Source organism: Ovis canadensis, chromosome 3 (genome assembly GCF_042477335.2).
Source record: "Ovis canadensis isolate MfBH-ARS-UI-01 breed Bighorn chromosome 3, ARS-UI_OviCan_v2, whole genome shotgun sequence".
NCBI classification, from domain to species: domain Eukaryota; kingdom Metazoa; phylum Chordata; class Mammalia; order Artiodactyla; family Bovidae; genus Ovis; species Ovis canadensis.
In genome coordinates this window covers 186,000,287-186,013,761 of record NC_091247.1, presented here as the reverse complement: position 1 = coordinate 186,013,761, position 13,475 = coordinate 186,000,287, and the positions used below count along the sequence as shown (strand labels likewise).

The window sequence follows — 13,475 nt, the reverse complement described above, 5'->3', positions numbered from 1 at the left end:
GACACGTGTCTGGGGGCTGTCTGTGCACGGGAGCAGGTGGCCTAGAGGACACTGTATCTGGGCTCCCCTGGAAGGGACTGTGCTTTGCTTCTGCAGCAGGTACCTCCTTTGTGTGATTTCTGGAAGCTTCCAGGAGTGCAGCATGGTTGGGGCCAGGCTTTAATAGGGGGTGGTGGTCATGCAGAAAGGTAGGCTGGCCAGATTCAAGGATGCTACAAGTGTCTTATAAATCTTGATTCCTTTCAGTTACTGAGCACGTACTATGTGTTGGACGCCGAGCTGGCTCAGGGGCTAGAGACGCCAGCTTCTTGAGGTTCCTTAGTCATCAGACAAGGCAAAGCCTGCCCTCTGGAGGTTCGTCCCAGGGGCTGTAGAAGAAGGAATGAGGGAGTTGGTGCCTAAGCCTGTGGGTGCTGGGGCAGAGGCTTTCCAAGGACTGTCAGCTTTTGTTCATTCTTTCAACAAAGGCTGGGTGGAAACCAGGCCCCTCACCAGGCACTGGGAGTGTGAGGGCAGTAAAGACAGATGTCCCTGCAGTTGTGGGTGAGAGGGGAGGGAGAAAAAGGCTCTCCTTAGAGAAGGGATTGGGCTCGCACTTGATTCAAGATGTGGACTCTAGCAGCCTATCTGAATGCAGGCCTCCTCTCCCCCACCAACCCAGGTCACTGTTTGCCCAGCCTGGTTGCTCAGGAGAGGTGCAGGCTCCTAGACTGGATGCTTGCCAGGCCCTCCAACAGCTGACCCGTCCAGCCTCTGAGAAGGTGCACTTTCAGGCCCTGGGAAAGGAGTGGCAGGAGGTGATGGGAGAGGTGGGTGAGGGCCAGCACTGGAGTCTGGGGCCCTTCTTTCTGTCAGCGGGGGCCACTCCTGTAGAAGTTCTGGGGGCCTTCCCCGCCTCTCCCAGCTGGTGGTGCCTGCAGCGTTCCTTGGCTGCGGCTGCACCCCTCCATCCTGCCTCTGTCTCTTTGTGGCCTTCTCCACCTACTCTCTGTTGTCTCTGTCTCTTATAGGGATGCTAGTTATTGGATTTAGGTAATCAATGTTGATCTCAAGATATTTCACTCAAAGGATTTTCAGAGACATGTTTCCACCTAAGGTCAATACACAGTTGCAGAGATTAGGTCGTGGACATACTATTTGGGGAGCCACCATTTAACTCAGTACAGGACCCACAAATATTAGTTCTCCCCCTTGAGGTCCTGTGGATTGGCTGTTCACCTTGTGCCTGGGAAGTGCTGGGGGGTGCCCGCCGCTGCACATCAGGAGGAAGGGAGCAGTCGGCTGCTTGACCGCCCACCATGCACAAGCATGAGAGCCCAGGGTCTGCAGATTCCAAAGTCCCTTGTGGAAGGGAGGGGTCCTGGCTCCCTCTCCAGGCATCCACCTGTGTCTGTGTAGCCTAAAGCATGCTAATGCCTCCCCTCATCAAGCCTCTCTTGTTCCCCCTGCTAATCCCTCCTCACTGCTGGCCCCTAAAGTGGACCATCCACCCTGGTCCCTGCAAGTGCTCACCTCTTCATTTGCCTCCACTGAGCAATCAGTTTTCCCAGTGGTCTCTGATTGCTGGCATTAGAGACCTCTTCATCCCTAACTCTGCTCAATTGCTTATTTTTTCCAGAAAATTCCAAATCTTGCATCCAGACTATGGTTATGAACACAAAAGCCGGCTTCTGCACATGGCTGGCAAGTGTCTGGCCCAGTGGTTCTGTGCTGAGAATGTTAATCCAATGTGCTACGTGCAAGGCCCCTGCACAGGGCCCTCTGTACCTAAGACAAACTACACTAATCACAAAAAAAGAGGGTAGACCTTATCACCTAGATTCCATCTTATTTTTCCTGGGGACCCCAGTGGGCTTTGCCAGTGACACTGGTGATTTCTGGTATTGGAAGAGTCTGTTTTTAGAAGTTTATCAGTTAAATCTTGACTACTAGTGGAAAGGATGGGCATGTGGATAATTAAAATTGATGAACCACTGGAAGGGAGACAAGTTGGTAAAGTAGAATGAACCTTGAACTCACCTCCCCTCAGGAGCACACCAAAAATCATGACTAACTGCTGAACGACTATTGACAAAAAAGACTGGAATCTACCAAAAAAAAAAAAAAGAAAACCACACACACACAACAAAGGTACATCCAAAGACCTAAATTAGGAGAAATCACGAGACAGTAGAAGGTGTGTGTTTACAATATAGTCAAATCCCATCTCACCCGGTGAGCACTTCACAAACTGGAGAATGACGATATTGCAGAAGTCCTACAGGAGCAAGAGCTCTGAGCCCTGCGCTAGTCTTCCCGGCACAGGGGTCCGGCCTCAGGAGGAGGAGCCCCCATCTTCCCGGCGCAGGGGTCCGGCCTCAGGAGGACGAGCCCCCATCCTCCCGGCCCAGGGGTCCGGCCTCAGGAGGACGAGCCCCCATCCTCCCGGCCCAGGGGTCCGGCCTCAGGAGGACGAGCCCCCAGACCCTTGGCTTTCAAGGCCAGTGGCGCTTGATTGTAGGAGCTCCACAGGACTGAGGGAAAGACTCCACTCTTAGAGGGTGCATGCAAGATGTCACACACCAGGACCCAGGGCAAAAGCAGTGACTCCATAGCAGCCTGGGCCAGACCTAGCTGCTGGTCTTGGAGTATCTCCTAGGGAGGTGGGGGCAGCTGTGGCTCTCTCTGGGGTCATAAAATCTGGTGGTGCACAAAGCGGGGAGTGTTCACCTATGTGAACTTGCTGCAGGCAGGTATCCTGGGTCCTTGGCACTGAGACCTGATCTCATCCTGCTACTAGAAATCCTCAGACCAGACAGCCAACAGATTGGGAACACAGGCCCACCCATCAGCACACAGGTTTCCCAGACTTCCTGAGCCCACAGCCACTTCTTGACAGAGCCCTGCCCACCGGAGGGCCAAGACCTGGCTCCATTCATCAGTGGGCAGACGCGGGCCCCTCCCTGCAGGAAGCCTGCACAAGCCTCTGACCAGCCTCATCCACCAGGGGGCAGACACCAGAAGCAGGAAAACTGATCTTGTAGCCTGTGGAAGTGAGTGTGCAAATGCAGGTCAGAACTACCTGCACCAGCTGGTTCCTGGCCCTTGGGTGATGAGAGGGGAGTATATTGCTGGGACTCAGGACATTGCAGTTCAGTTCAGTCACTCACAAAGGGCCAGTTCTCCGAAGTCGAGAAACATAACTCACCCACTACATACAAGTAGAAATTTAAACAAAGTGAGATGGCAAAGAAATACGTTCCAGATGAAGGAAAAAGATAAAATCCCAGAAGAACGAAGTGATGTGGAGATAGGCAATCTACCCGAGAAAGAGTTCAGGGTGATGATTGTAAAGGTGATCCAAGAACTTGGGAAAAGAATGGATAAACCGAATGAGAAGTTACAAGAAATTTTTAGCAAAGAATTAGAAAAGAAAAAAAAAACAATCAGAGTTGAAGAATACGATAACCGAAATGAAAAATACACTAAAAAGAATCAATAGCAGAATAAGTGAGGCAGAAAAATGAATCAGTGAGCTGGAAGAGAGGTAGAAACCACTGCTTTAGAGCAGAATAAAGAACGAAAAGAAATGAGAGTTTAATGGACTTTTGGGACCATATCAGATGGAGCAACATTTGCATTATAGGACTCCCAGAAGGAGAAGAGAAAGGACCTCAGAAAATATTTGAAGAGATAACAGCTGAAAACTTCCCTAACATGGGAAAGGTAACAGTTACTCAAGTTCAGAGTGAAACATAACTCACCCACTATATACATAAGAATACAAATAGAAATTTAGAAATAGAAATAGAGAGTCCCATACAGGATTAACTAGGAGGAACATGCTGAGACACATAATAATTACACTGAAAAAAATGAAAAACAAAGAGAAAATATTGAAAGCTACAAATAATATACAAGGAGGACATCCCTGATGGTCTGATAGCTTAGAATCTGCTTTCCCATGCAGGGGACATGGATTCAATCCCTGATCTGGGAAGATTCTTGCTGTGAGGCAACTGAGCCCATGCACTACAAGTACTGAGGCCATGCTCTGCAACAGAAGAAGCCACGGCAGTGAGAAGCCCACACACCACAAGGAAGAGCAGCCCTTGTTCGCTGCGACTGGAGAAAACCTGCACACAACAACAAAAACCCAGTGCAGCCAAAGCAGTAATAATAATAAATTATAAAAGGACAACACAGCACTGCTATCAAGGAGCCACAGTCTGAGGGGAGACGGGAGAGACAGACCTGTTTCAGGATGCATCACTATGAGAAAAAATATGCATATACTAGGGAATATTCATAAGACTATCAGCTAATCTTTTAGCAGACACCCTGCAGGCCAGATGGGAGTGCCACTGTATATTTAAAGTTATGATAGGGAAAACCTACAACCAAGGATACTCCTCCCAGCAAGGCTCTGATTCAGATTTGTTGGAGAAGTAAAAATCTTCACAGACAAGCAAAAGCTAAAAGGATTCATACCAACAATCCAGCTTTACAACAAGTACTAAAGAATTTCTCAACGGAAAACAAAAGACCACAATTAGGAATCAAGAAAAATTATGGAAAAGCTCACTGGTAAATGCCAACATACAATAAAGGCAGGAAACTATTCACATACAAATATGATATCAAAATGAATAATCATGATAGGAGGAGGGTACAAATGCAAGGTATTTAAATGTATTTGAAATTGAGACCACCTTAAAATGATTTTATATATATATATATATATATATATATATATATATATATATAGCCTGCTATACCAAAACCTAAAGGTAACAAATCAAAAATCTATAACGAGTTTACACACAAAAAAGAAAAAAGAATCAAAACAGAACACTGAAGATAGGCATCAAATCATAAGAGAACAAAAGAGGAAAAGGGAAAAGAAAGACCTATTGAAACAAATTCAAAACAACAAAATAAGAACACTCATCTCAATAATTACTTTAAATGTAAACTGATTAAATGCTCCACCAATAGACATAGCTTGGCTGAATGGATAGAAAAACAAGACCAATATTTATGCTGTCTACAAGAGACCTACTTCAGATCTAGAGACACACGTAGACTGAAAGTGAGGGGATGGAAAAAGGTTTTCCATGCAAATGGAAAGCAAAAGAAAGCTGGAGTGTGGGAGCTTCCCTGGTGGCTCAGTGGTAAAGACTGCCTGCCAATGCAGGAGACACAAGTTCGGTACCTGATCCAGGAAGATCCCACATACTGTGAAGCAACTAGCCGGTGTATCACAACTATTAAGCCCTAGAGAGTCCGCGAGCTGCAACCGCAGAGCCCACTGAAGCCCACGTGCCCTAGAGCCTGCGGCCCCCGACAAGGGAAGGTGCCACAGTGAGAAGCCTGCACACCACTAGTGAGCTGTCCCCACTCGCTGCAGCTAGAGGAAAGCCCTCCTGGCAACAAAGACCCAGCACAACCAGAAATAAAAGAAACGAATGAATAGAAATATATACGTACGAACAAGAAAGCTGGAGTAGTAATACTCACATCAGACAAAATAGCCTTTAAAATAAAGACTGTTACAAGAGACAAAGAAGGACACCACACATGATTTTCTTAACTTTTTATTTTGTATTGAGGTGTAGCCAATTAGCAATGTTGTGATAGTTTCAGGTAAACAGCAAAGGGACTCAGCCATACATATACATGTATCCATTCTCTCCCAAACTCTCCTCCCATCCAGACTGCCACATAACATCCAGCCCAGTTCCATGTGCTATGCAGTAGGTCCTTGTTGGTTATCCATTTAAATATAGCAGTGAGAAGAACACTACATATGATTGAGGATTCAATCCAAGAAGAAGATATAAGAATTGTAAATGTATATGCACCCAGTGTAAGAGCACCTCAACATATAAGGCAAAAGTACTTTAATCAGACATAAAAGGAGACACTGACAGTAACAAAATAACGTGTGTGTGTCAGTCGCTCAGTCGTGTCTGACTCTTTGTGACCCCATGGACTGTAGCCCACCAGGCTCCTCTGTCCATGGAATTCTCCAGGCAAGAATACTGGAGTGGCTAGCCATTCCCTTCTTCAGGGGATCTTGCCAGCCCAGGGATGAAACGTGGGTCTCCTGCATTGCAGGCAGATTCTTTACCATCTGAGCTAGTGGGGGACTTTAAGACTCCACTTACACCAATGGACAGGTCATCCGGACGGAAGATTAATAAGGAAACACAGGCCTTATATGGCACATTAGACCAGATGGACTTTATAAAGCATTCCGTCTGAAAGCAGCAGAAAATGAACTCTTTTCAAATGTACATGCAACTGTCTCCAGGATAGATCACATGCTGGATTACAAAGCAAGCCTTGGAAAATTTAAGAAAACTGAAATCATATCAAGCATCTTTCCAACCACGACACTATGATACTAGAAATCAGCTACAGTAAATAAACTGCAAAAAACACAAACATGGATTTTAGCCCTGGTATGTTTCACTCAGACTTTCCACTGGGATTACTAAAACATCATATACTTGTACTGTTTTTCAGATGAGAAAACTGAACACTGTGACAAGCCCCTCCCTGAGACTACTTTAGCTGAATAAGGACCTGAAGCAGAAACAAACTCCTGGTCCTGGTGGCCCACTAGATAAAGGCCAAATCCTATGGGTCCCTCCCTTGACCTTCGATGCTCATCATAACCCTGCCCCAGCCCATTTGTCCCACCTCATCTTCTGCTGTTCTGGCCATCACCCCAGTAGGCCAACCCCTCTCCTCGCCTCCACACTTTCACACTGCAATACTTTGTGTCAAGTGGAAAAAAGTCAGGCAGAAGAAGTAGGTCCAAATATCTACTCTGTTACCTGCTGTGTGACCTTGGGCAAGTCACTTAGCCTCTCTGAGTCTCCCTTTCCTCGGCTGTAAAGTGAAGAAAGGTCTAAAAGGCCCAACTCTCAGCCTAGCACCCACTTGCCACACTGTAGACTACTTAATGTGCAATAATTGGAGGAAGGAAGAGGGGCATCTACTGTACCCCCAACGAGTGCCAGGCCTGTGGAGACACTGGGGATAGTGTGGCGAACCGGCAGACATAGTTGTTGCTTTTCTGGAGATTTTTCTCGAATGGGCTGCAGATGTGGTTAATGGCAGAAAGAAGTGAAGTGACCGGGGCTTTGTAACTATGGGCAGGATTTCTCCCAAGCTGACGGCCTTGGGCCAGGGCCGAGGGTGGGAAGCGCCCTGATGTGACAGCAGAGGAGAGGAGGCTTTGAACTCCACAGCCCTCCCAAGCCCCTCCCTACCCCATTCACTCAGCTTCAGTGGTGGGAGCCTGAATTTGCTTACAGGCTTCCCTGTAAGCGGCACCCCTAGCACTTAGCAGTTGGAGGAAGTGAGTTCGGAGAGCTGCAGAGAAGGCCGATGAGAGGAGAGGCCTTTATAGGCGTCACCCGTGCAGTGAGGCCCAGCCCAGTGGCCCTCGGCAGCACCCCAGCCTCCAGTGGGCCCCTCTCCAGCCACTCTCTGTGGGATGAAGGGCTGAGCAAACGAGCCCGAACTCTCCACCTGTCTCTGCTTCTCAAACCCACACACACCTGATCATAAAAGGAGTAGGTGGGAGTGGGGAGGGGGTCAAGGGTTAACCAGAGGCCCCTCAGCAATCACTTCAGGTCTCCACTGTTTTCTTCAGAAGCCTTGGGAATTTTACTTTTCACTCCTTGGTACATCAGAGTCTGATTTCCTAGAACCCGATTCCCTCCCCTCCTGCCACCAAGGAGTACATCTGACGGCAGAGAGCATCCCCTTCCTTTCTAGCCATGGCTTCCCTCAGGCCCTGGCACAGTCCCTGTCCCCACAGACATGTGCCCCCCTCCTTAAAAGGCAGCCTTCCCATCCTCTCCTCCTGGATTGTACCCCCCCCCCCCCCACGTGTCACCAAAGTCCTCTGAACCCGACCTCCACTCTGTACCGCAGCCATTTGTTTCTCTGACTGCCTTAGCCTCCACGTGGCCACCCTCTATGCCCCCAGTCCTCAGCACAGGCCTAGCCCTTAGGTGGGCCATGCGGGGAAAAATGAGAGAATGAATGCATGAACAGGAAGGCTGGTGGCCACTCAGGGGCTGTTGTCAGCTTTCCAGAGATGTCCACACCCTACTCTGGGAAATCTGTGAACATGCTGCCTTCAAAGGCAAATGATTCCTTGCAGGAGTGTTTACATTAAGGATCTGGTGATAGGAGGAAATTCTGCCCTGGACTGCAGATTCATCCTGGACCTGAAGGTTCTGCCATCCCTTCCTGACAGCCTGCCTGGCAGACTTCAGACCTGTCTGGCCCTCCCACAGCTGCAGAAGCCAGTTCCTCACCATCAAGCCATCCATCACTCAGTACTGTCCACTGAAGAAAAGCACAACCTAAAAGCTGAGAATTACTTTCTATTAATTCAGTGACCTTACTGAGATAAGTCCAAGAGCCAGTCTCTCGGGAGCTCTGCAGGGCTGTTCCAAAGAGGTTAAGGAGGAGACAGGATGTATAGGAATTTTTGCTGAAAAAAGAAACAGCCCCCAATCCCCTCTTGGGGGTAGGGGGGTGGAAACAGGTAGTAGAACATCAAATAATTACTGCTAATCAAAAATTTATGGTTACTGAAGGGGAAGGGGTGTGGTGGGATAAATTAGAGGTTTAGAATTAACGGATAAACACTACTATATATAAAATCGATAACTGACAAGGACATACTGTATAGCACAGGGAACTATACTCAATATTTTGTAATAACCTATAAGAGAAAAGAATCTGAAAAATACATACTCTTTGTATATATACATAGCAGAATCACTGTACTATATACCTGAAACTAACATGATGTTGGAAATCAGCCACTCTTCAATTTAGAAAACTCGAGGAACACAGACGCTAAAAAGTTCTGTTTGTTTTCTGCCTGGGGTCCCCTTGAGGTGATGCAGATCTTTGGTGAAATGCTCAGAGGGGCGCCATGGAGGGATGCAGAAATCAGAGCAAGAGAGGTCATACGTGACGTGGTGTCACAGCCTCTCCCCTCTACATGCCAACAAAGGACAGTTGGAGAGACAGCAAGAGGTCAGGGCTGGTGTCATGAACTAGGCTCCCTGGTCATGTGATTGTTGGGCAAATAAAAAGGTGTTGGTTTCCTATTAAGGTTTTTAAAGATAAATGCAGAGGAAACAAATCTAGAGACATGAACAAATTGGTGACACTTATTCTGTATGTTTTAAAAAATACTTTTTGAACAGTGGTACTTGAAGCTTTGTGACTCATCTTGAGCCAAGAGGGAGAATTAAGGGAAGAAAATGACATGTTTTGAATACAAGAGGGTTTAAGGATTTCTCTTCCTTTGGGAAAATGGCATAGTCCAGACAACAGACTAAAACAAGTCAGGAGACCAGCCCAGTTTCCCCTCTTTGTCTTGCTTCCCCTCTAACAAGGTGCCTTCTTCTCTTGGCCCCGCACTGTCCTGGGAGGGGCCAAGTCCAGCCCTCCTACAGACTCTCATAGGTTCGGATGAGCTCTTCCAATTTCTTCTCCAGCTCCGTGGCCAGCTGCCTCATCCTTTCCGCTGACTCTGTCTTTGCCCCTTCATGCAAGTGCTTTGCCTCTTTCACCAGGAAGGCCACATCCAACAGGAGGGCAACACCTGCCGTGGCTGCACCCACAATCCGAGCGCTTTTGGTCATTGCCAGAGCCGTGCCTCCAAATGCTCTCTGCACCTGCTTGCCAGTTCGGGCGGAGACTTGCCCCGCAGTCATGAAGCGCTTAGCGTGGGATGCTAAGCGAGGGTTGACTTTGGCCAGCTTGATGGCACGAACATTTTTCCCAATGCCTTTCAAGGCTTGGATGAAGTTATTTGTAGAGGAAATGATCTGGCTTGTCCTCTTACGTAAAACCTCTGCAAACGCCTCCTCTTCATTGATACCTGTTGGCACAAGGCGACTGGCTTCGGTTTCTGCTGATGACCTGCTTACGTGTTCCACAATGCTGGTGGACACACTGGTCACAGCAGCCGCCGCTCCCAGCCCTAACCCAGTGGCCGAGAGTCCCAGACTGATGCCTGCTGTCATGGGTGCCAGAGCCAGGCCAAGGACGGTCAGGACGCCAGACACAGCGCCAGCAGAGTTGGCCACCACGTTGGAGATGGTGCAGTTTCTGTGCACCTTGTCGATCTTGTCTGCCAGCTCACGGAGCTTTGCTATGCTCTCCTCCAGCTCCCGTTTCACCCGAGGAAATTCCTCCAAAAACCTCTTCCTGTCCAGCTGGTCTTGTTGTGGCCCATCTTGGTCTTCCTTTGCCAAGTCTGTTTTCAGCTCCAGCAGATATCTGTGTAGTGCGTCTGCCTCTTCCCTGTAACAGTGAACATCAAGCGAGTCCATAAAATGGGCTTGACAAGAGCTATCCTGTGTAGACCACAGATACTTTATTACAAATCACAAGGAAAGAATTTTACAAAAGTAAAATGTTTTTCAACATTAAACATGTCTGGACATTGTAGACGCTCCATATACTTTATTCAGTCATGGGAAAAATCAGCAAAGGTCATCTTAGAATATGCTTAACTTCAGAGAGGTATTTGATAAAGATTCCTCAGAGGCAGGTCAACACCAACACTTCCAAAGAGTTTCTAGAGTGGGAAGGCCACAGAGAAACAAAGAGAAGTGGGATTAGAGGAGAAAACCTTCATTCAAGGGCCTCAGTGGCTAGTGAGGTCAACCTGCTCTTTGCCCTTGGCTACTGGAAAGTGGTCCTTAAGCCCCTAGACTATTCTGGCTGATAGGAGTGTCCTCCTCCGCCTGGGACTTCAGACACTGGGCAGTCTGACAAAGTGACGTAATGGGGCCTTGGCTCACATGGTATCAGTTCTGACCTCTGGAAGAGCTGGACTCTAAGGCATTAGTCTGACCTCTGGGTTGGGGCTGGAGAAAACAGGTCAGGATAACTTGTTGTTAAATAGGGTGAGGGTCCTTGGTGGGCAGTGTTCCGTGTGTCCTGCCACACACGGAATCTAGGACAGTAATGCATCCTGATGAAAATGGAAGCTTTGTGTGTGAAACCTGCCCAGACTCTGCCCTGTGGCTGATGGGAACCTTCATCCTTCCCTGTAATAAACTGTAACTGGGATCATGAAGCTTTCAGTGAGTTCTGTGCATCCCTCTAGGGAATTTTCAGACCTTCAAGTAGCTTTGGGAACCCCCAAACTTGCCATTGGTGTCAAATGTAAGGACAGTCCTGGGGACTGTGCCCTTGCAATTTACAGATTGGCTAACTCCGTGTACATAGAATTTTTTGGAAACACATTACTCAGAGCTATAAGGACCCTTAAAGGTCATTTTGGCTGGCATCTGCTCTCCCCCAAGCCTGATACCCTTGGCCTTCCCAGTGGCAGGTCCACTGGGCCCAAGTGACAGAGAACCAGGAGATTCGCTGTGAGCCTGTTTCCCTTGGACTCTCCAGCCCACCTCCCTGACTCCTGACCCAGCACCCAGCACCCTGACTTCTTGGGGGTCACCAGTCTAACTCACACTTTATCTGTGACAACTTCAACTGCCTGCCCTCCAAGGCTGTGTGCAACTTTATGGAACCTCAAAAGATTCGAGAGACTCGAGGAAATGCCCGTCTGAACGGCTGAGCCTGAAGAGACCGACCCTTGCACAGCGGGTGGAGGAAGCGTTTTCCTCTTGGGTGGGGATGCGCAAGGCTCCTCAGAATCCCTCAAATGACACACAATCGCAGCCACTCACTGTGACTGTGGAGGGCTCCCTGAGCAACGCATCCTTCCACTGTCAGAGCGGCTCCATGTAGATTGGAAGAGGGTCCCAGATGGAATGAGAACCCAGGTCTCAGGCAGGGTGTGCAGACATGGTCACAGGGCCCTCTAGCCCAGCATGAGGGGATCCTGTCAGGGAGGGAAGAAATGTCTCCCCACCCCAACTCAGGGGACCTCTGCTAAGGTCACAGTCCCTTCAGTTCTGTGTCCTTGGGGCCCACTCTCCTCACTCTAGTCCTGGCCCTGCGGTCCAAGCTTACTTACTAGTCCTCCAACCTGGACCCTCTGCTCCACTGTTACCCCTGGGTCTGACCCTGGTCCAGGCCTCCCTGGGCCTTTGGGTGAGATGATTCCATTTGGTTCCCCACCTCTGACCCTGCAGTTCACTCTGAAGCCATCACCACAATCCATCAGATTGAATTGCTATTTCCATTGGACACAGGACACATCTGGGGCTGTAAGACATAAACCCAGAGGCCCAGAGCTGGGCAGGGCTAGAGCCAGGACCCCACCAGCTCCATCCAGTTCCTCTCCAGCCTCTCTGCCATACGAGCAAGTTGGATCCTGCAGGGTTGGTACAGTCCCTAACATAGGGAATGAAAGCACTCTAGTCAGAATCCCCAGGAACAGAAAGTGATGGTGTCAGGATTTTCTGACTTATCCTAAATAGGGTCCCATCTGGTTTTCATCACCAGGAAAAAGGACGTTGGCCCCTGTCTCTTCCCAAAAAGCTTATTTTAAAAGTTAACGTTGAGCCCCTACTCTGTGGGCTTCCCTGGTAGCTCAGCTGGTAAAGGATCTGCCTGCAATGCAGGAGGCCCCAGTTTGATTTCCAGGTCAGGAAGATCTCCCAGAGAAGGGATAGGTTACCCATTCCAGTATTCTTGGGCTTCCCTGGTAGCTCAGACAATAAAGAATCTGTTTGCAATGCAGGAAACCTGGGTTAGATCCCTGGGCTGGGAAGATCCCCTGGAGGAGGGCATGGCAACCCACTCCAGTATTCTTGCCTGGAGAAGTCCATGGACAAAGGAGTCTGGTGGGCTATAGCCCGTGGGGTTGCAAAGAGTTGGACACAACTGAAGCAACTAAGCATTGCACAGCACACCTACTCTGTGTCAGTCATTATGGAAGCACTTTGCATGCATGATCTCAGTGTCCTCACAATAAAACTGAGCAGATGAAGAAACTAAGTCCAAGAGTAGATCGAGGCCTTGTCCAAGGCCATGTAACCTGCCCCCTTCTTTGCACGTTTCATCTCTTCTCAACCTGAGACTGTTCACTACCAGAAAATGACATGGAGGAAACCTTCCTCACGGAATCGTGAGAAGGAACATCCTTGACACCAACCATAGTCCTGCCTGGAGGAGGTGTGCTTGCCAGGAGGAAGCTACCCTGGTGCAGGGGGATACAGGTGACATTTCTGATGCACCTGTGCATGTTACCTGGACAAATCAGCCTCAGCCACAAAACTCTCCCAGGCCTCCTTTTCAGTGAGCAGGAGTTCCAGCTGTTCTCTGCTCATTGTGTCCTGCAAATACTGAATGATATCCTCAAAAAAGTCTTCACTGTCTAGAAGGAAAAAAAATAAGATTAGAGGAAATAATGACAGAATCTAAATGGTATTAAGTATAAACTGGTTAATCTTCCTGAGTAGCAGTCATCTGGGGTTCCTGTTGATGGATTCACCTGGGGTTATGGGTGGACTGTGTCCACCTCCTACCCA

The 13,475-nt window shown here is 48.5% G+C and overlaps 1 protein-coding gene across 6 annotated transcripts in view; it reads right to left on the bottom strand.

Moving 5' to 3' along the window:
• Nucleotides 1–9,181: 9,181 nt before the first annotated feature.
• The window catches only part of LOC138437649 (apolipoprotein L3-like), a 33,238-nt gene continuing 28,944 nt past the window's right edge, over nucleotides 9,182–13,475 (bottom strand). For 4 of the 6 annotated variants that reach the window (XM_069585329.1, XM_069585327.1, XM_069585328.1 and 1 more), the window contains 2 exons: nucleotides 13,195–13,321; nucleotides 9,182–10,332 (listed from right to left, as the gene is read on the bottom strand). In XM_069585329.1, the coding sequence (XP_069441430.1) occupies nucleotides 9,474–10,332; nucleotides 13,195–13,321 (986 nt within the window). In that variant the 3' untranslated portion in view covers nucleotides 9,182–9,473. Of the gene's footprint in view, nucleotides 10,610–13,194; nucleotides 13,322–13,475 lie in introns of all 6 variants that reach the window. The other 2 variants (XM_069585331.1, XM_069585332.1) reach the window with 1 other exon arrangement.